Source organism: Manis javanica, chromosome 13 (genome assembly GCF_040802235.1).
Source record: "Manis javanica isolate MJ-LG chromosome 13, MJ_LKY, whole genome shotgun sequence".
Taxonomy (NCBI): domain Eukaryota; kingdom Metazoa; phylum Chordata; class Mammalia; order Pholidota; family Manidae; genus Manis; species Manis javanica.
In genome coordinates this window covers 88988839-89009932 of record NC_133168.1, presented here as the reverse complement: position 1 = coordinate 89009932, position 21094 = coordinate 88988839, and the positions used below count along the sequence as shown (strand labels likewise).

The window sequence follows — 21094 nt, the reverse complement described above, 5'->3', positions numbered from 1 at the left end:
GACGGCGGCGGCCGCGGGCTCAGGGCGACGGCGGCGGCGGCCGCGCGAGGTGATGCGGGGACGCCAGGAGGGGGCGTGAGTGCAGGGAAAACAGAGGAAATTAAAACCCGCCGGGCGAGCCTACCGGCGGCCTGGCCGCCCCTGCAGCCGGCTGGTGCGTGGGGAGCAGGTGGGGGACGCTGCGCCGCCCCCTCCCCCGAACGGGGGCGCCCCGGAGCCCGGGGCCTGCAGGACGGTCCCCAGAGTCGGTTCCCCGCCTCCGCCCAAGTTCAAGTTGTGAGCGGGGACCCGCTTCGGACTTGCTGGCCACAGGCTGTCTCCGCTGTCCCCGCCGTCCCGCGTTGTCGCGCCGCCCCCGGTGTAAGGCGACAGCCGCCCGCCGCCGAGGTGGCCCCATCACCGCACCTGCGTCCAGGCCTTCGCGCCTCTGGCGCCCGGCCCGCCACTCCGGGCTTCCCTCGCCCCGAAACGACCGAGGGGTCCCCAGAGTGGAACCGGGGAAGCCCCTTCCCCACCGAAAAGGAGACCCTGGCCACCCCACTGACGCGAGCGCGCCCGGGGCTCGACCCCCACGGCCCCCCGGGCCTGCCCTCGCGGGGTTTGGAGAGCCGGACTCGGTGTCCTGACCCCGGTGTGCGGGCCCCGGCGGCCCCGGCCCCCTGCCAGGTCCAGGTGGCCGGGGTGGGGGCGTGGGGCGGCGCGCCGGGGGTGTCCGGGAATGCCTGGGGGCGGCGGCGGGGACACCGGCGGGGGCGGGGCCCGGGGCCCGGGCGGGGGCAGCCCGGGCACCCCCCGCCCCCCGCCGGGCTCCGGGCCGGAGCCGTGACGTCACGCAGCTGGCAGTGCCCGGCGCGGAGGCGCGGGAGGGGGCGGGGGCCGAGCCGGCGTTTTATAAGCGGAGCCCGCCGGGCGCGCCGAGCCGCAGCCCGCGTCCCCGCGCCCCCGGCCGGCCCCGGCCCGGCCCCCCGCTCGCGCTCGCGCCCCCTGGGCGGCTGGGTGGCGAGGGACCGAGCACCAGGCGGCTGGCGGGACGAGGGACGCGCGGCGGGCGGCCGCGGGGCATGAGGCGAGGGCGCGATGTCGGTGCCTCTGCTCAAGATCGGGGCCGTGCTGAGCACCGTGGCCATGGTCACCAACTGGATGTCGCAGACGCTGCCCTCGCTCGTGGGGCTCAACGGCACCGTGTCCCGCGCGGGCGCCTCCGAGAAAATCGTGAGTGGCCGCCGCGCGGGGGGCGCTCCCGGGGGGCGTGGTGCCCGCGCGCCGCAGCCCCCGGGGGGCCTCCGGCTCCCCTCGCGCCCGGCGTGGGGCGCCCGCCCGGGGCTGGGGCGGCGCGGACGCGGGAAGCCCGGGACCCCGGCCCCCTGGGCGCCGTGCGCTGTGGCTGTTGCCTGTATTATTATTGGTTCTCGGTGTCGGTGAGGGTGTCCGAGCGGCCACCACGTACTTGGCTCGCCCCAGCCCCGGGCGGAGGCGGCGAGGGCTGCGGAATTGAACCGGGTCCCGGCTGAGTGGGGCGGAGCGGGAGGGTAGGTTCCGTGGCTCGGAAACACCCCGCCTCCGAATGGGGAGCCCCGGAACCTGGAGTGTCTCCACCCTCAGGATCTCTGTCTGGTTGTGTCTCGGTGTCTCTGAGTGGTCCCGTCTGTCTGAGTCTCTGTTTGCTTTGTCTGGTTTGCTTCTCTATTTCTGTCTCTCCCTGTCTCTATCTCTGTTGCACTGTCTCTGACTTTGTTTCTCTTTCTCTCCACTGCACACCGCCCCGCGACCCCCAGCATCTCCCTTCTTATTACCTACCTGGGAATATTATCCCCAGAACTCAGCCTCCCTGGAGGCGGACGGGTCCCAGACCAGGGCAGGGGCCGCCCGCAGAAGCTGCAGGCTTGCCCCCTCCTCCGTCCCATCCTCTCCTCCGCTACCACCTTCGTCCTCCGGCTTCCCTGGCCACAGAAGCTTGGAGCGAGGGCAGGCAGGGGAAGTCTATGGGGTCAGTAATGGTGGTCTTGGTGTCCTGGGAGAGGAGAAAAGGCATCCCCCGCTGCAAACTTCCCTCGGCCTCCTCCAGATGTGCCCCTCCCCTCCCTCGCCTTCCCCTCTTTAATCTGTTTTGCGGGACTCATCCCAATACGTGGAACTGGGATGCCTGGGGCTCCCTTCCTACTCATGTGTCCCCAACTTCCCCAACTCACTGCTTAGCCCCCTAGGGCCTCCACACCGCCTCTTTCTCTCCTTTCACTGAAAGGAAAGGGCTTTGCTGCCAAGGGTTGCAGGCAAGTGGAGGGGGGGTTGCCACGCACTGTACCCAGGCACTGTCCAGCCTGTGGGGGAAATGGCATTGGGCTTGGCACAGTCCATATTCTCAGAGTGGAAGCCAGTGTGTGAAACAGTGTCTTTCCATGTGTCTGCACATGGAGTGATAGTATTTGAGTATGTCCTGGTGTGTTTGGTTACTCATGAGTTTCAGTGTGTGTACCAGGAAGGGTGTGTGTGAGTTGGGGGCATGAGAAAGTTCATGTGCTTTGCCTGCATGAGGGTCCGAGTGTGTCTTCCTGTGTGTGAGGGTGGGTCCCAGAATGTGGGTTGTGTCCCTGAGTGTGTCTGGGTGTGGATGTTCTAAGTGTGCATCTGCAGTCATACACCCTTGACTATGGGTTTGCGTGTGTTACATGATTGCACGTGCGCATATGAGTTTGTATACATGATGCTGAGACAGTCTTCTTGCTGTTGCCTTCTTACGGGGGAGAGAGATGCTGTCTCATTGAAATCAGATACCAGATTCCCCTCCCCACCATTTAAGGAGTATAAGTCTGTGCAAATGTGTGCATGTATTACGTGGAGCATATGGTGTACAGAGAGCATATACTATGTCTGGGGAATGTGTATGTAAGTATATAAGAGCACGTCTCAGAGTTGTGATTTTGTGTACTCATGTGTGTCTGTACAGATATGTACATATGTGTGTGTTTTATGTACATATGCTTACAGGCATGTAGAAGTGTGTGCGTATATGTGCAAATGTGTATCCTTGGATGGTGTGTGTGCCTACTTGTATGCATGTGGTGGATTCCTGTGTGTACCATGTGTTTTCTGTAAGTGTGTGTGTGTGTACCCAAGTAGACCCGGTCTCCGCTCTGGCCTATTCGTAACTAATAGGACCTTGACCCAATGCTTCCATTAAATCAGCTGCTGAAAGCTAATAGTTGTCCCATTCCCAATGCCTACCCATCTGTCACTAAACTTGCCAGAGGGCTATGTGGAGTGAGATGTCAAGAGACTCGGGGTAGGACCTGGGAGGGGACTGTGACATGAGGATGCTCTAGAAAGCGTCTTGGCAATCTGATAGACATAGGTTGGGGTCGAGACTCACCCTGCTCTATGACTTTCTAACCGGGTCTATGACTTGTTCTTGACAATGGGCTAATGACTTCAGCACTCTGAGCTGCAGTTTCCTCATATATAAAATGGAAATGATAATTCCTGTCTCACAGAATGTCATGGGTAACAGATCTACCATCTGGCTTCCTGTCCATCCATCTACCTATCTCCCTATCCATCCATCTTTACACCCATCCATTCATCTCTTTATCCTTCCATCCATCACTCTCCTTCTCCACCCATCTCTCCCTCCCTACTCATTGTCCATCATCTGTCTCTCCATCCATGTTTCCATCCACCCATTTCTTTATCCACACAGGCACCCATCCCTCCATCCATCTGTTAGCCATCATCCAACCATCTCTTCATCTGTCCTCTGTATATCCATCCTTCCATCCATCCATCCGTCTGTTCACCCACCCATTCATCTGTATTTTTCCAGCCATCCATTATCCATCATCTGTCCCTCCCTTTATCCTTCCATGCACCCATCATTCCACCCATCCATCTCTCTACCCACCCACAATTCCATAACTTTTGTTATTTCAACACAGCTTTGAGCACCTCCTCTGTGGCAAGCATGGATATATTGGAAGTCCCAGCTCAGTGCCTGACATAGTAGATGCTGAGTTAGCAATAGCCCTTCAGAGTCAAACATAGCTGGGTTTGAATTCTGGCCCTGCACTTTACTAGCAGTATGACCTTAGGGAAATTATTGAATCTCTGTTTTGAAATCCTCATTAGCTAAGGAGAATTCAGAGTCCCCAATAGACCGTAAGATCCCTGAGGATGTCTGCGTCTGGCTCACTACTGAAATCTAAGGCCTGGTTCATAGTAGGTCTACAAACACTAAACACTTGTCAAGTGGCTGAATCAGCAATCACATCTTCATAAGGATTTGTGGATTCTACTTTCAAATGGAAACAAATGGCTGGGTATGTAGTAGGCTGGGTATGTATGTAGAGGAGTTGCTTTGTTCACCATCATAGCCAAGCACATAGTAGGCATGGAATAAATATTTGTCAAGTTTCTAAATCAATAATCCACCTTCTTAAGGACTGGGGAGGACACATGGATGAGACTAGCCACATAGTAGGTGCTCATTAAGGAGTTATAAGAAGGTGTAGAGCACAGACATGGGTATTCAAGAACCCAGATAGAATTTCCAGTCACAAGGCAGAAGACTGGACACAGGCATTTGACTTAATAAGGACTCAGCAGTGCAGTGGGGGTGAGCCCAGAACCTCTGGCCACTCCTCTCTCTGGCTTCCCCTCCCTGATCGGGTCCAGAGAAGCTGCTTAACATTCTAAGAGATTCTAAGAGATGGGGTTACAGACTATCTCTGGAAAGGAGGCCAGTGGAAGCTGCCACCGTTACTATCTTTGGCCGACTCTCAGACATAAATCAGCCCTGTGGGGTGGGAGCCTTCGGTGGACTGGCTTCTCACCTGGGGGGTCATAAATCCAAAACCAGACTGCGAGCTGTCAGCCCCATTGCCAGTGCTGCTGCCGTCCTTGTGGAGCATACCACGAGTTACCTGCCTCTTACCTTATGCTCTTGCCCTCCCCCCACCCCTTTAAGGGCTAGAGGCAAGGAAGGGGAGATGGTGAAGGGGCATTCTGTTTGGGGAGGACCCTTGAAGCAGGAAAAGGAAGGCACAGCACATCCCCGTCAGGCTCCTAAAGCTCTGCCCTAGAAGGGACACAGATTACTTTGCCTGCCTTGTGTTGGTCAACGCAAGTCACGTGGCATGTCTAGCCTCAAAGAGGGTGAGGGTGTGGCCCTGCCACGAGCTGGACAGAGGAATGGCCAAATATTTGTAGTCAAACTCACCACTATAGCCAAGCACACAGTAGGCATGGAATAAATATTTGTCAAGTATCTAAATTAAATACTGCCCCACTCAGTTGATCCCTCCTTTTCTTATCCTAAGATACAAGAATTCTCCTAGAGGGTGTCTTCATTCATTCATTCAGCCAACGCATACTTATTGAACACCTACTATGTGCCATGCACTGTAGTAGGTGCCAGGGATATAACAATGAACAAAACACACATATCCTTGTCCTCATGGAACTGACAGTCTAGGACAGGGATGGGGAGAAATAAGTAAGTAACAGATAAAGCTATGACCTTCCAGGTGGTAATACATGTGCTATAAAGAAGCACAGAGCAGAATAAAGGGAGTGGAGAGTGATGGCGGGACTGTTTGAGCTTGAGTGGCTTCTCTGAGGAGGTGACATTTGAGCAGAGATCTGAAGGAAGTAAGAGAGGGCTTGTATCTATCTAGAGGAAGATAGTTGCCGGCAGAGGGAATAGCAGGTGCAAAGGCCCTGTGGTGGGAATATGCCTGAAATGTACTTGTGGCACAACCTGGTGAGTGTGGTCATAGGGATATTTCTAGAATATTAGGGGCAAAGAGGAGGAGCACTGAGTCCATCTGGAGTTCAATGAAGGCTTCTTGGAGGTTTTGATGTCCACACTGAGACTTACAGTCGAAGGAATTGACCGGGGAAGATGGAGTGAGAAAGAACACCATGGACAAATGCTGAGATAAGGGGAGCATCCTGGTGTGCACAGAGAGGTGGCAGGCAGTTCAGAATTGCTGGGGACTTACCTGCCAGGCTGGGAGGAGTGTGCAAGTGGCCAGAAGATTCCGTGTCACAAGGGATTTGGTCTGAACATGACAGTACTTCATTCTGAGTGTCAGCGGACAGGAGTCTTGGAGGGGTTTGGAGCAGGAGAGGCATATGAGGCTGCCTGTTGCATTTTTCAAGAGACCTACTTATTAGAAAATCCTTCCAGATTGTGAGTGTGCAAATTGCCTCCTTGCAACTTCTGCCCACCTCGCTTGTGTCAAATTGAAACTCCTTACCCTGGCCTAACTCATTAAGCCTCTGTTTCTTCACGCATAAAATGGGGATGATAGTAGAATGTTCCCTAGAGAGTTGCACTGAGCAGTGGACCTGCCACGTGGAAGGTGCCTGTAAAGGTTTGAGCTATTACAGTTAATATCACTCCAAGACCCTGTCCGCCTGGGTCTTGGATCTTGGACCACTGTTCCATTTCTCAATACTCTGTGATCCTGCCTCTGGAACAGCTGCGCATGTGCTGTACCATCTGGGAAATACCCTGCCCCCAAGCCAACTCCTTCTCACCAGGCACTCAGGTCCCAGCCCAGATGTCCCCGCTGTTATTTGAACCTGTTCTATTTTCTGCCTAGTCCTCCTAATCGTCTGCAATCATCCCAGCAATTGTTTGTTTACTGCTGACACAATGGAGGTGCCCTGAGAGCAAAAACGTTGCCCCTCTTGTCTATTTCAGGGGATTTCTCATTTCGGGCAGTAGGTATTTCTAAATGGTCTCAGTTCTTGCCCCTGGAGACCACTGCTCCTTTCTCCTCCCAGTGACCCCTCTGAGCCTTGAGGAGTATTTCTGTGACCGCCCCCAAGTCTTCTCCCATAGCTCAGAAGCATGTTTATTAAAGCCTTTTTCGTGTCCTTGTTTCTAAACCCTTCTCTGTTCGAATGGATGTCCAACGAATGTGCGCATTGTCAACATCCCGCATAAAGGAATGGTCTTGCCACCAGATTGCAGAGTCACCTCCAACAGCAATCTTTGAGCCCCTCTATGTACAAAGTCCTGTGCTGGGGGCTGGGGGCTGGGGATGCAGTAGTGGGCAAGGGAGACCCGATGTCTCCCCTCCAAAAAAGATGTAGTGACCATGGAATTCTGCAAATGGCTATGTAATTATAGTTTCCTATGGGTCATAAAGATGTGGAGCCATGAGCATGCATTTTGGAGAAGGTGATCATGGAGGGCTTCCCTGAGGAGGTGACATTTGCCTTGAAGCTATGAAGGATGAATAAGAGTTGAACAAAGACAAGCTTGGGAGATGGAGGGAGAGAGACCAAGAGAACAGGGTGTGGTGGGAAGGCATCGGGATGGGACGGCAGGTGGTGTGTTTCAGGATTTGGTAAGATGGGCAGGAGCCTTAGCCTTGTCAGGTGTTGTTGACCATTGTCCTGGACCCAGTCCTCCCCAAGTTTGAAGCCAATGTTCAGGAGCAGCTTAAGATTCCCCTTTCTCATACGGTCAGCACGCTGGACAGCAGTCAAGAGCCAATGGTCTGGGCTTTGGGACCATGGGAATGCGGCTAAAACTGGTGTCCCCCTCTCCTGGAGGGAAGCTCTGGTTTCTGCCTCTTGGTGCCTTTCATACCCCCTCGCTTCCGGCCCTGGGTGTCTGACGCCTCTTTGTGGAGCTCCAGCAGGGAGCAGGCATGGAGCTGAGCAAGGAAGAAAAAGTCACCGTCTGGGGGAGGCCCAGGCGCTTTGAGCGAGTCTGATGGGGATTCAGGTCCGTTTGCGTGTGGGAATGAAGAGGCTGCCACAGGGAGACCGAGAGGGCCGGGCTGGCTCACAATCTTGTCTCTCTCTGTCTCAGCCTTGATGCTTGTCTGTTTTTAAACTCTGTCTTTTGAGTCTCCCTCTCTGTCTCTGTCTCATTAACTGCCTTTGGTTCCCCTCTCTCCGTCTTAACTGTGGATCTACAATACGTGGTAGTCAGGAAATGTTTGTTGAGCGAGTATTGATGGTGATCTCTTGTCTGCCAGTGTCTCGTTGTCTGCCTCTGTTTCTGCCTCTATACCTCTTCTTTCTGGGTGTCTAGGTTTGTGTCTGTTTGTCTGAGGGATCCTGTTTCCATAATGCTGTAGTTGCTGTATCTCACAGTCCAGGACGCTGACAGGGGGTTGGGAACAGCCCAGAATTCTCAAACCTGAGAGGACTCCTGACATAGAACCAGAACCTGTGCTGGGTGTTGGATGGGGTCAGACCAGCCCGAGCCGTGGAAGGCCCTAGAAGAAGGCCCTCGGTGTCCGGCCTCCTGGGGATGCTGGGTATGGGGGCCGAGCTTTGGTGGGAGCCCAGGGTGAGGGGTGTGTGTGTGTGTGTCTGAGCTCCTGGTGACCCCTGCTCTCCATCCCCCTGTTCCTCCTCCCCACGGCTGCCCACAAGGGCATCCCTCTAGGACCCAGCCACCAGGTCCCAGCACTGGCTCCAAGATGGCACAGCTGTCTGGGCTGCAGCTGCAGAAGCTCATTTTGAACAAGGGAGATGATTGCAGGAGTGACTGGGGGAGGGAGGGAGAAGAGAGGGGAGCAAGGGCCAGAGGAATCAGGCTTGATTGTTGCTGCTGCCGCAGTGGGTGGCTTGCCCAGGAGATGGGGAGGCCGTGTGAGGCGGGCAGAGGCAGAGGGAGGTCTGTCTGCCCAGCCGTGGGTCCATCTGCCCCCATTTCTGGCCCTCCCTGTCGTGAAGTTTCTCTGCCTGTATTTCTCCACCTCTGTTTCTGACTCTGGGCCAGGTTGCTCCATCTCCCTGGTGCCCATTGCTCAGCTCCCTGCCCTGTATCTCTCTCTGCCTCTCTGCCTGATCTCTGTGTATCTCTGAGCCTCCCCGCCCATCCCGTGGTGCTGCCGTCATGATCCGAAGCACCGCTGAGGTCCAAGCAGCCCTCTGGATTGCTCTTCGTTTCTTGCCACTTCTGCAATACTCAGCGGCAGGGAACAGAGAGACGGCAAATCCCCAAGAAATGATGGGATCGTGTCCTTCAATAAAGGAATATTTACAAAGATATCTCAATTAGGACTAATTAATTAAGTGAGCCACTTCTCCTGCCCTCTCCCCAACCCTGCAGTCCCACAGCCTCCTGGGAGAGAATGAGCCAATGACAGGATGGCAGAGTCTAGTGCTCAGATGGGGTCTCAATGTTTAATTTATAACTGCCTACTCCCTGCCTCCCCATCAGTCCGTCTAGAAGGGCCAGGTAGCCACACACGTGTAGACTCGGGGCAGAGGCTGGAGACGTGCCAACCCCCCAGAGCAGGCGGGGCACGTGCCTGTGTGTTGAGCCTGCCCCTCGTGTCAGAGTGTGTCTTTGTGGCAGGCGCTCTCCTGCATGTAAGGAGAGTCCCATGGCCACGGGGCATGTCTGAGCCCTTGGGACAGGTTGGAGCAGGTCAGAGTGTGTCTCTCCTATGGGGAATGTCTGAGCATGGCCCACCTGAGCATGTTGGGGTGCAACGGTTGTGTGGCACATGGCCGAGCCTGCCATGGTAAGACTCCTATGCCATACTGTGAAGGTCTGCACGTGGAAATGAAGTATCTTTTCTCAAGGGCATGGAAAGGTGTATCTTGCAGGCCCCCCGGCAGGGATGGTGGGAGCACAGCAGTGTGTATAGCTTCCAGGAGAAGCTGCTGAGGCCCCCTGTGGCGATACTCTCTGAATTTCCCTAGCCCCTTCAACACTGAGGGGTCTCAATGGGGTCTGTGTGTTGAGGAGGGTTGAGTTCCAACTCCTGATGTGCTCTTTGCTCCTCTGTCTTCTGTAGCTTCTCTCCCCCATGCATAGCTTCAAGGACCCACTTTCCCATTGCTACAGTCCTACAAGGTCCTCTGGGACTACTTCTCAATCTCACCTTTGCCTGCCCCTTCCCACCCTACACAGAGGAGTTTACCAGTGCAGAGAGAAAATGTTGCTTCTCAAATTTTGCTTTCTAGTTATGCCGCCCTCAGTGTAATTAATGCTCAGCCTGGGATTGGGACCCTCGGGGGCCATGACCAAAAGGGGGATTGTCTTCACAGGAAAGCAGGTTTGATGTTACAACCTTTAGTGTAATGCCCACAAGGTAATGCAGCCTTCAGCATAAGGACAAATCTGGTGACGCAGCCCTTTGTGTGATGCCATGGTAGTGTTGGGGCTATAAACATACCTCGAAGTGTGACTGATTCTGGAGGCAGGCACCGGCTGGGATATTTAGTGCAGTAAGAAGGCAGAGGATTTTGCTCATTCCAGTGAATGCATTCTTTGGCTCATCCAGGAGGCCAGGATTTCCTGACCCTGCCGGCCGAGGCTGGTTCCATTAGCCCTCTTAAGTGCCATGTGACCTCAGCAGGACACAAGGCTTATTAGGAAGGCAAAAATTCTGCGGGACTATCTCAGGACACTGCAATGCTAATGAGTTAGTCAGGGACTCCTAAGAGCACAGGTGACAGATTTTACACAAATGTCAGTTCCTACTGAGAGGAGTGTGGGAATGTCATGGATGCAGGCGGGTGGTCACAACCGGACATAGAGAATTATACATGGAAAGACATGGATGTTCTTAAATGCACATGTGTGCAATGTGTTTGTGGTTTCTGGGTATACACATATATTTAACTGGCTATCCAGAAGAGCACACAGTGGGCTGTGGGTATTGACAGGGAGGCACCCACCTGTGTGATGGGCACCCTGTGGCAGAGGTACCTGTGGGTATAGGCAGTGTGCATTCACATGCGTGCCTGGAGAGTGACCCATGGGAATGAATTCTCAAGGAGAAAGGCAAATAGATATGAATATTTTCAGTGTCCCCATATAAAGAATTGTTACACAGATTAACTTGTGGACTCACGAAATGCACACAGAATGTATGGGAATAGAATGAATGTGTAAATGAATGGAGGGAATGTTCATGCCCATGTGCGACAGGGCAAGGTGCATGTGTATTCACTCATCTGCCGATGACACCAGCATTTACCTGAGTTCATACAAATGTGCACCTATGTACGTGACTAGTCACAGATGGACTCAGATGTTGCACATGTGTCTGGAGTGCTCAGGAGCCTGTGGATAAACACGGATGTCCTCAGTCACCGAAGCCCCGTTACCCAATACCCACATGCCACTATCTGGGGACATGAGTGACCGAATCTCCACACATTCCCTGACTCCTGGCAAAGTAAGATCTCAAAGCCAACAAGAGTGGCCCCAGAACTGTCCCCAAGCCTTTTTTGGAGGGCCACAGAGGGGAAGTCCAGAGTCACAGGGTGCCCCAGTGACTCAGCAATGCCATCCAGCAATCCAGAGTCCTGAGCCCAGCCTTGCTCATCGCCCAGACTGTCTTAGCTGAGATCCTGTCCTGTAGAAACGCCCCTCTCATCAAAGCTAATCATGGTGCCCGGTGCTTGGAAACGGCTTAGAGCGGTGCCCTGTACAAGGAGGAACACAGTGCATGTTAGGGACCATCGTTATTATTGAGTTGAGTTGTTATTACCCTTGTGAATAGTTTGCGTGAAATGCAGAGAGATCCTGGTCCTTCGGGTCCAATTTTCCAGCCTTTTCTCCACCCCCGCCTGCCCATCTGGCATCCATGCTGGTGCCCCTCCAGCCTTCCACTTCCCCGGCGTCTCTCCTGCTTTCACCTGGGAGAGTCAGTCCTGGAAAGCCCTGGTTTCCTCTCGCCCAGGTGGGCTCCTCCCTGACATCTCTCTTCATGCTTATTTACCTTCCAGCGTCAGAGTTCCCGCCTGTGTCAGGGAGTGTGTTTAGAATGGAAAGCCTCCCACCAATGGCCCTGGGGAATAGTCAGTTAGCAAATGTTTATTACACGCCTACTATGCGCCACGTAAACGATGTAGACAAGGTGCTTACTGTCACGGGAGTGACATTTTAGTGGGAAGAGACCAGGGAGAAACAAGCAAATCGGAAATGGTCCGGTAAGAGCACCATGATCAGAGTTAACCCAGGATGAGGGATGGTGGTGGAGGTGGTGGAGGCCATATGGGATCGGGGAGCAAACCCCCACTTCCCTGTCCCCCCCCATGCCCTGGGGGGTCTTCATCTGTGCATCCCTCATCCCAGCCTGTCCATGGTTCTGGGTATGTTGTGACCCCCGATCACCCTCTGATTGAGTGCCTGCTTTTGTGTGTTCTTGTGTGGTGAGAACATTTCAGATTCACTCTTCTAGCCATTTTCAAGTATGTAATACGGTACTGTTAACTATAGTCACCATGCTGTTCATTAGATCCTCAGAATTTATTCATCTTATAAGTGGAAGTTTGGGGAGAGGTGACACTGAGCAGAGTCCTGCAGCTGAGAAGGGGTTGCCATGGAAAATAACTGGGAGAAGAGCATTCTGGGAGAAGGAGCCGCATGTGCAAATGCTCTGGCATGGGAACCAGCTGGGTGCCTTCTGGAGAGGGCCAGGGTGGCTTGGGAGGAGGAGGGCATGAGGTTGCATAGGTCAGCAAGGGGGGCGGGTATACTACTGGCGTGTTGTGGTCCGAAGCTAGGAACGCTGCTGAACATCCTGCATGCACGGAATTGGTATCCAGCCAAAATATCAGTAGTACTGAGGCTGCGAATCCTTAGTCTAGAGTAACATTTAGCGGCCAAGTGGAGGAAGATGCGTCTGAAAAGAAGATGCATTGAGGTAGGAGGAACCAAGCAAGCATGACTTGTGGTGGCCAACGGCAGGACGTATATAAAGAACGATAGAGCGGTCCACGGGGTCAGGTCCGCTGAGAGGTCAAGAAAGGTGGTGGGTTGAAAAGCAGCCGTTGGATTTGGAAACGTGGATGCCAATGGTGGACTTTGCAAGAACCGTGTGGATGGTACGATGGGGTCGGAAACTAGGCAGGCGTGGCGGAGGAGTGAGTTCGGGATGTGAGGGAATGGAGGCAGTGTGGGCAGCCACGAAGAGGAGAGAAGTAGAAGACAGATGGAAAGAGGAGTCAAGGAAGGTGTTTTGTTTTTTAATACGGGAGACTTTTGAGTTTATTTAAAGACCAATGAGAAAGTTCTGCCTAAGAGAGAAGAGTTGAACATTGCAAAGCAAGACGAGCCACATGAACCTTAGCAGGAAGGGGAGCCACTCCATTATGACCGAAGGGAGGGGCCAGGCTGGGGCCAAAGGTCATGGATTCTGGCCAGGAGAGGAGAAGAGGGATTCCATTTCATGGCCCTGATTTTCTCTGGGAGGGTAGGGAAGGTTGGAAGAGACTCGAGAATATTTTGAATCTTCCTGTCCAGCTCGAATTGCCCTGCAGCGGTGCGCTGGCCTCCCCTGAAGAAAGCCCTCTTCAAAGCCCTATCCTGAATTCCTGTCCTAAGGTTTGGCCTGTGAGCCTAATGGCGGATGGGGGAGTGTCCAACTCCAGTATTTATGAGGTGCAACTCATGATAGGTTCTCATAAACTCCCCAACTCTTGAAGATTAATACCATTTATAATAGCCCATCAAGAAAGCCTTGTAATAATCCTCAAAAAAGACCTGCAAAATTCACTTGAATGAATTTAAATAATAGCACTGAAAAAAATAACCCCCTGCTACCCTCTTCAACCGTGGCTCACACCTGTCATTTGCAGTGGACGGTCATCCCAGACGCCTGAGCGCTTGGAGGGAAGACCTCCACCAGTGAGGACATGCTTGGGAAGAGGAAACCAGCGATGGATTTCTCACCCAACCGTGAGAGCTGAGCTATGGCAAGGTGGACTCAGGTAGACCTGGGGAAAACTGGGTTCTGGGAAAGACCAGGACCCAAGGCGGAGGATTAATTCAAGTCCTGAGACAGAACAGGGAGGGATAGACGCATGAGGTCTTCTCAGACTCCATGGTTGACCCTGAGACAGACTAGGGTCAAGCCCAGAACATGGATAGACAAAGCCTGAACTCAGTGTAGGGATAGACCAAAAGATAAACCTGGGCTTTGGAGACCTAGGAGGTCAGGAAGGATTCAAGTCCTGGATGAATCATGGCTACAATATGACCTTGAGGTAGACAAGGTCAAACCTCAGTCCTGGAATAGACCAAAGTTGAACCTCAGTCTTGAGACAGACCAATGCTGAACCTACGTCCTGAGATAGACCAGAGCAGAGCTGTGGAGGGGAGCAACAGAAAACAGGTTTCTCTTGGGGAAGGTGAGGGAGCAGGTTAGCCCTGAAAAGATCCCCCTACTTGTTGAACCGCTTTGCTGAAACTGTTGTGTACTTCTGTGATTAATGTCCACTGCATAGGGCGACACATGTCCCAGGACTACTGAGGAGAAGTGAATTTTATTGTCCAGTGCTAGGCCATCCTGGGACCCAAGTTCGAGCCAGCTCAGGCCCATGAGCCTTGAAACCACCCGGAAATGCCAGGGTGGCTGTGCCCCGCTCTGTGTGGACTGGGACCACTCTGATGCAGACTACGATGATCCTGCATCCCATACAGCCCCACCCAGGGGCTCACACACTCACACTGCAGCAGATACACACACAGAGCACCCGAACCCACCCATATGCCTCAAGCACACAGCAGTGCACATTGACCGCGCAGCTACACACAGATCCTCGGGCACTCAGATACAGGTCACATCACGGTCTCCACTGGCAGTGTGTCTGCCAGTGAACCACGGCTGTGCATTCAGACCCAGCCTCACATGGACACTTTCATTTTTCCAGCAGTGGCAGGAGTCTAGGGGATGCAGTGTTCTCTGAGAAGAGTGCCCCCTGGAGTTGTGCAGTGCACTTCCAGCCTTCACATTCACATTTTGTTACCCACGTACACAGTCTGAACACTCCCACTTGGTCTCTGTCTTACACACTCAAATATGTAGTTTCACGCACTTGCTGATGTTCGCATACTTAGATCTATCCGAGGTCACCCATTCATGTGTGTTCTTGGCCACATAGACACAACATGCTACGCATCCATCTCACACACTCACAAGCTCTGTGTTCATCAGCGTGGCATTCGTCTGTGCTGTGTAACAAGCAGCCCCAGCAGATTTGTATGGCCAAGTGAACTACTGCTCATGTGACACATATGACCCAGGGAGTGACCAGTAGAGGCGTCTCATCAACACGCGCTTCTGCAATTGCTGAGACAAGAATGTGGCAAATCATGTGCTGGCTTTTAAAGCTGTCACCCGCGGGTCACTTCCACTCACACGGCGTTGGCTAACACACATTGCAGGGTCATCCTGGGGAAATACAGCCCGATCATGCACCCAAGAAAGAACTGGAAAACTTGTGAACAGTTCTGCTGACTGCCGTGGTCCCTTCCACATTTAGAGAGTTACACACTCATGACATGCAGGTCCTCACATACACACTTTATTTCCTCCTGTACGGACTAGTCTTTATGATCTGTTCCCCTCCTCTGTGGGACCAGGCAGGAGGCTGCACAGGCCTTCCTCGTGATTTACCTTCAGGGCTCCGTTGCCTAGTGGCACATATGAGGGGCCTCCCTTCGCTCCTGAGCTGGGGGTCTCAGGGCAATGAGTTTCCAAGCCAGAGCTAGAGTTGGAGCTGCGAAAACAGCACAGACACCTTCTCTGCCCCCAGAGTGGGTGGTGTTTTTCCACAGATGCTGGGGAAGAATAATGACGGGCATGTGGAGATCTCTGTGCCAGCCGAGAGCCTTCCACACCTTGCCAGCTGCAGTTTGGAAGGGAAGCCCGGAGGGGAGATAGCAAATGCAGAGACCCCATCCTCCCCACCTGCACGTCCTCCTAGCACCTCCTCCTCCCCTCTCCTGGCCCACCCACCCCTCCCGCTGACTACTTAAATATTCCCAGGCAGGAAACTCATGAATATTTATAGGGGCCTGGCAGTGAGGGAGATAAAAAAAAAAACATTTGGAATTTATGAACCAGGATCCGTCTATAAATAACAAGGCCTGTGGCTGATGGGGTTCTTCCCTCATCTACCACATTCCTCAACTTCAGCTCCAGCCCCATCCAAGCCTCCCAGAACTACTTCTCCACACACACGCACATACACACACACGCAAGTGCTTGCACACAACTGAGCACACAGACATGTATTTGCACCTGCCTGGGGTCTGGCCCACTGCAAAAGACACTGACATGCAAAATCTGCTTGAACATGTCCAGGCAGCCTCCCGTATCCGTGTTCAGGCAGATAAAGCCCCTCCTGCTCAGACGGCAGATGCAACACACAATGGCACACACTGCAGAGGCGCCCAGGGTCGCACCTCATGGGATCACTCCCCGCCCCCACCCTGGGCCTTGGTTTCCTCATCTATGTGAGTGTGCGGATTTTAAAAATAACAGATAGATACCAAGTGCCTCTTGTGTGCAAGTTACTATTCTAGATGCTGGTGACACAGCAGTGAACAAAGCCAGGTGGATTTCTGCCTAACATTCTAGAGGGGAAGAATGAGAATACCCAAACTTAAAGCATAAATGATGGAGTATGTTGGAAGTTGGTAAAGGTTGGGGAGCAGTGCTGAGACACTTGTAGTTCTAGTTAGAGGGGTTCAGGAAAGGTTTTGGAGTCAATGACATTTAAATAAAGGTTTGGAGGTAGTAGAAGGACGTTCCAGGCAGAGGAAACAGCAGGTGCAAAGGTCCTGGGGTAGGCAGAACTGAGCCTGGTGTGTTGGAGGAACAGCAAGGAGGCCTGTGTGGCTGGAGCAGAGTGAGCGAGGGGGAGAGAGGGAGCAGAGGAGGGCAGGGAGGGGACGGTGTTGGGGGAAGACTGTGCAGGGCCTTGGGGGCTGGTAGAAGACTTTAGTTTTTACCCCAAGTGAGGAGGGAGCCAGGGAGGGTTCTGAGCAGAGGAGAGGTATGACCTGACTCAGGTGCTCACGCCCACCCTCTGGCTGCTGAGGGGGTAGCAAACCAGGGGTGTGTGTGTGTGTGTTTGGCAGCTAGGGGACTAGGACAGAGGCCACATGCCAGGGAGAGGGCCATGAAGAGAGGGGAAGAAGTGAGTAGATTCCCATTGTAAAGACTGTTAAAGCTGTCTCTAACTGAATGCATTTCAAAGATTCGTTTTCTAAATTCCAGAAACGTTTCTTAAGCACCTACTATGTGCCAGGTACTGTTCTGTGTTGAGGACACAGTGATGAGCAAAGCAGCACACATCCCTGCCCTTGGGGAGCTGACAGTGTCATGGGGGAGACAGACAAGGAACGAGATACATATTCATGTAGGGTCAAGGGTAAATTTAATGCAGGAAAATGCAGCAGAGCAAGGGCTGGGGAATGATGGGAGCTGCACCTGTAGGGCCGATGGACTGGGGGGAGTTTGGCAGTGAGAGCTGCTCTCAGGGTTGGCTGATGGACTGCATACGTAGGCAGAAATGCCAGAACTTGGGGCCTGGGTGTGAATATGAGCTCTGAAGGGACGCCCACGTAAATACCCTCTTAGGTTGAATGTTTGTTGTTTTCTCCCATTTAGGTTTGGTTCCTGAGAAGCAGAGCCTGAGGCAGGAATTTGGAGCACAGGATTAATTGTGAGGGGGTGGGGTTAGGGAAGCAGCATCAGGGAAGGGTTTGGGGTCTCAAGTACCTCTCAGGCTTGGCCTGATGCATAGGGGTGGGTCCCCTCTGGAATATAAATTGCACTGCAGAGGGGTGGGTGTTTGGACTGCTGCATCAATCAAACATTGGCTGCTCTTGGGGCTAGAGGATGCCTCCCAGGCATCTCTAAGGTCTGTGGCTTCCCAGAGCCAAGGGCAGGTCTCCGGAGAAGGTCCCTGGTGCTGTGAGTATCCACTCTGAGCAGCTGCAGGGTGGGTGCACCCAGGCGGCCAGGAGATCTGGGCAGAGCCCCAAGAGCATCTCCTATGCCCCCAGGCACCAACGAAGAGGGTCATAGGAGTACCGGGCATTTATGCCAATCGCAGTGCAAATGTCTGACACTAGAACCTGTTCTCAGCTCTCTCGGGATGAAAATTGGCCAACTTGGCACCGGGCTTCCCCTGACACAGCTGAGACCCTTTCTGGATTCATTAAGTGCTGGAGACTGAGCCCTCTGCTTTCCAGACTTGCCTAGGAATTGCAGAAGGGAGCTGTGAGGAAGAGAGGCTGCCCAAAAATAGGTTAGTGTAGTTCATTTAATTCTCCTGTGGCCCTATAGGAAGGCACTGCAACCACCCCCATTCTGCAGATGGGGAGACTGAGGCACAGATCAGTTAAATCACTTGTCCAAGGCCGCCCAGCTAGCAAGTGGAAGAGCCAGGATTTCAACTCAAGCATTAGAGTCTGAGGTCTATGTGCTTCCGAGCTACACTCAGCTGCCCTAAACTCCACAACTCCTTCAAAACCAGAAGCCCCTGGGTCCTCCCTGGAAGAGGCAGAGCCTGAGAGAGCAGAACAGAGGGTGTGTGGAGAGTGGGGGCAAGGGTAACATGGAGGACTGGAAGTGTGTAAGAGGCATTTATTCTCTGATGATGCCTGCCTCCTCTGGTCTGAGCTGGTAGTGGGCCCACAGCTGGAAAGAAAGTTGCAGCCCTGCCCTTTGGAGCCAGCAGCCTAGCAGGGCATGCAGACACTCATGCAGGCAAGGAGAGGTATAAAATGTAAGAACCTTGTGAGAGAGGAGGGGTAGAGAACTTTGGAGACTCATAGCAGGGACCCTGATCCGTCCGTCTGCAGGGATGGGGAATGCTTCCCGGAGGTGGTGATGTTTGCTTTGAGCCTTGAAGGATGCGTAGAATTTGGAGCATCCTGGGGTAGCTGGCAGGAGGATGGCAGAGTAGCCCTACAGCCCTGGGTGCATAATTCCAGCACTATGCCACAGAGCAGGCAGCATTGTCTCAAGGTTTAAAAAACATTGTACATATATTTATTGAGCACCTCCTATGTGCTGAATGCTGTTCTAGGCATTGGGGACATGGTAGTGACTGAGACAGGAGGTGTTTATACTTGTACATTTACCTCCTAGTGAGAAGGGGTCATACCAGCCAGCAAACATATATACTATGGTTTCTGCCATGACAAGTGGCAGGCAGGGAGGTGAGGATTGAGAAGGGCTGCTTGAAGAAGGTAATCAGGAAAGGCTTCCCTGAGGAGGTGACTTTTAAACTTAGCTCTTAACTGTGGACAAGAAGCATCCGGTATTATCACCCTTCCTTCAAAGGCTTATTGTGGGACATGAAATGGGACAGTTGACCTGAGGCAACGCTCCGTAAGTGTGTAGCTTGGTGGTTTAGACACTTTTAGAGAGAGGGACGCTGGGCCGTGAGTCCTGTGCGCTGGTGATTTACCTGGTGTCCCTCAGATCCATTCCTTTTATTTCCCTCATTCTCTGAACTGCGGGGCAGTCGATGCCTGAAAACTACATTTCCCAGCGTCCCTTGCTCCCTGGCTTCCTGTTAGAATTAGCCAATGAAAGGCCGAGGTGGGAGTTGGAGGCGGGAGGAAGAGAAAAGCTGGGGGATTACTCCCCCTGTTCCTGGCTCCCGGTGGCTCCCCACTTTGCCCTGCTAACTAACCCTGCAGCTTCTTGCGGTTGCTGTTCTTTTTAATCTCTTCACCTCCCCCACTTCCCTCTTCCAGCCCTTTTGGCTCACTGCTCCCTGTAGTAAATTCCCTCCATGGAACCATCCAGCATGGCATGTCTCCCTAACAGATGGCACATCAGAGTCCGCCACGTGACTTTATCTCCCTGACCTTCGGTTTACGTATCACCCTCCACGTCACACAGCTGTAGGGAGTGAATGACGACATGCAGCTTGAAGTCCTGCACGTAGGAACTCATGTACCACCCCCCAACCCAACCCCCCACAATCCTAAGAGGTGAGTGCTAGTGTTAGCCCTGTGTTACAGATGGGAAACAGAGGCAAAGTGAAGTTCAGGTCACTTATCCCAAGTCACACGGCTAGGAGGAGGCACTAGGAGGTCGCTCACGCACCGTGCATGCGAAGCGTCTGTACCGTAGGTAGTGCTGGGCAAGGCCGTGGTGATGATAATCATTACATGGGGAGCTGGTCTCTGGTGGGTGAGTGTCCAGGCTGGAGGTGGTCCTGAGATTCCACCTTGGATGGACGCCACAATGCACGCTGACTGAAGACCCTCCTGGGACTGTCACCTGGCGGAACAGTCCTCCGGCTTCTGCTGGCTCCTGTCCCAGCCCTGGAGAAAAGGGGAATGGGGCCTCTCCCCAGCTCTGGCTGGGAGCAGCTAGCTGCTTGACACTTAGCCAGGATCGATTTCCCTTCAAGTGGTCCACTCTTGCTAACAAAGGGCTCCAGTGGCCCAGGTGGCAGTCGCTGCCCCCTCCCCTCCTAGCAGAGGAGGACATGACTCGTGGCCGGAGCTCTTTTCGGTCTCTGAGATTCATTTCTTGGAAAGATTTGGAAAACTAAAGGATGGGCTGAGTCAGACCCCAGACCTGTTCACCTGGAGCTCACTGGTGGGTTTCTCTGCCTCTGTCTTGTCCTGGCCAGTCCACCCTCCGTATCTTCCCGACCAGATTTATCCCGAACTCACACATGGTTATGGGCTGAATTGTGTTCCCTGACATTTGTGTGTTGAAGCCCTAACCTCCAGGACCTCAGGATGTGAGCGTACATGGAGACTGGGTCTTTAAAGAGGTGATTACGTTAAAGTGAGGTCATTAGGGTGGGCCCTGATACAGTAGTATTGGTGTCCTTACAGGAAGACGAGATTAGAACACAGGCACCCCCAGAGGGACAAGTGTGTGAGGTCACGGGGAGAAGACCAGTCCTCAAATGCCAACATTGTCATCACCCCCCCACCCCCGCCTTGAGAGATGGGGAAGCTGAGGTACAGAGGGTTTAATTGCCCATGGTAACGTAGAGCCAGGATTTAAATTCAGGCTGGTCTCCAGAAAGTGGGTTGCGTCTGTGTGCTCCCTGTCAGCACCCATTTGCTTATTTTTATTGCCTAATCAATTCTATTGCACTCGCACTCACTTATTACGTTGCCTTTGTTTAGCTGTTTGAATATATTAACAGCAACCTCGGTGACATCAGTACTATTCCTAGCTCCCTATTACAGCTGGGGAAACAGAGACCAGAGTGGTTAAGTCACTGGCCCAAAGTCACACAGCAGAGCTGGGATTTGAACTCGGGAGACTTGGCTTCATGGTCGGCGTCCTGAATGACCATGCTCTTTTGCTTCGCCCTGGTTAGGGAGCCT

The 21094-nt window shown here is 53.4% G+C and overlaps 1 protein-coding gene across 3 annotated transcripts in view; it reads left to right on the top strand.

Annotated features, from left to right (window-relative positions):
- The window catches only part of OLFM2 (olfactomedin 2), a 44642-nt gene that overhangs the window by 9610 nt on the left and 13938 nt on the right, over positions 1–21094 (top strand). Inside the window, exon 2 of one of the 3 annotated variants that reach the window (XM_017642909.3) lies at positions 13567–13698. The exons of 1 other annotated variant lie outside the window; for it this stretch is intronic. In XM_017642909.3, the coding sequence (XP_017498398.2) occupies positions 13681–13698 (18 nt within the window). In that variant the 5' untranslated portion in view covers positions 13567–13680. Of the gene's footprint in view, positions 1–910; positions 1213–13566; positions 13699–21094 lie in introns of those variants that run through there. One more of the 3 variants, XM_036992128.2, reaches the window with a different exon arrangement.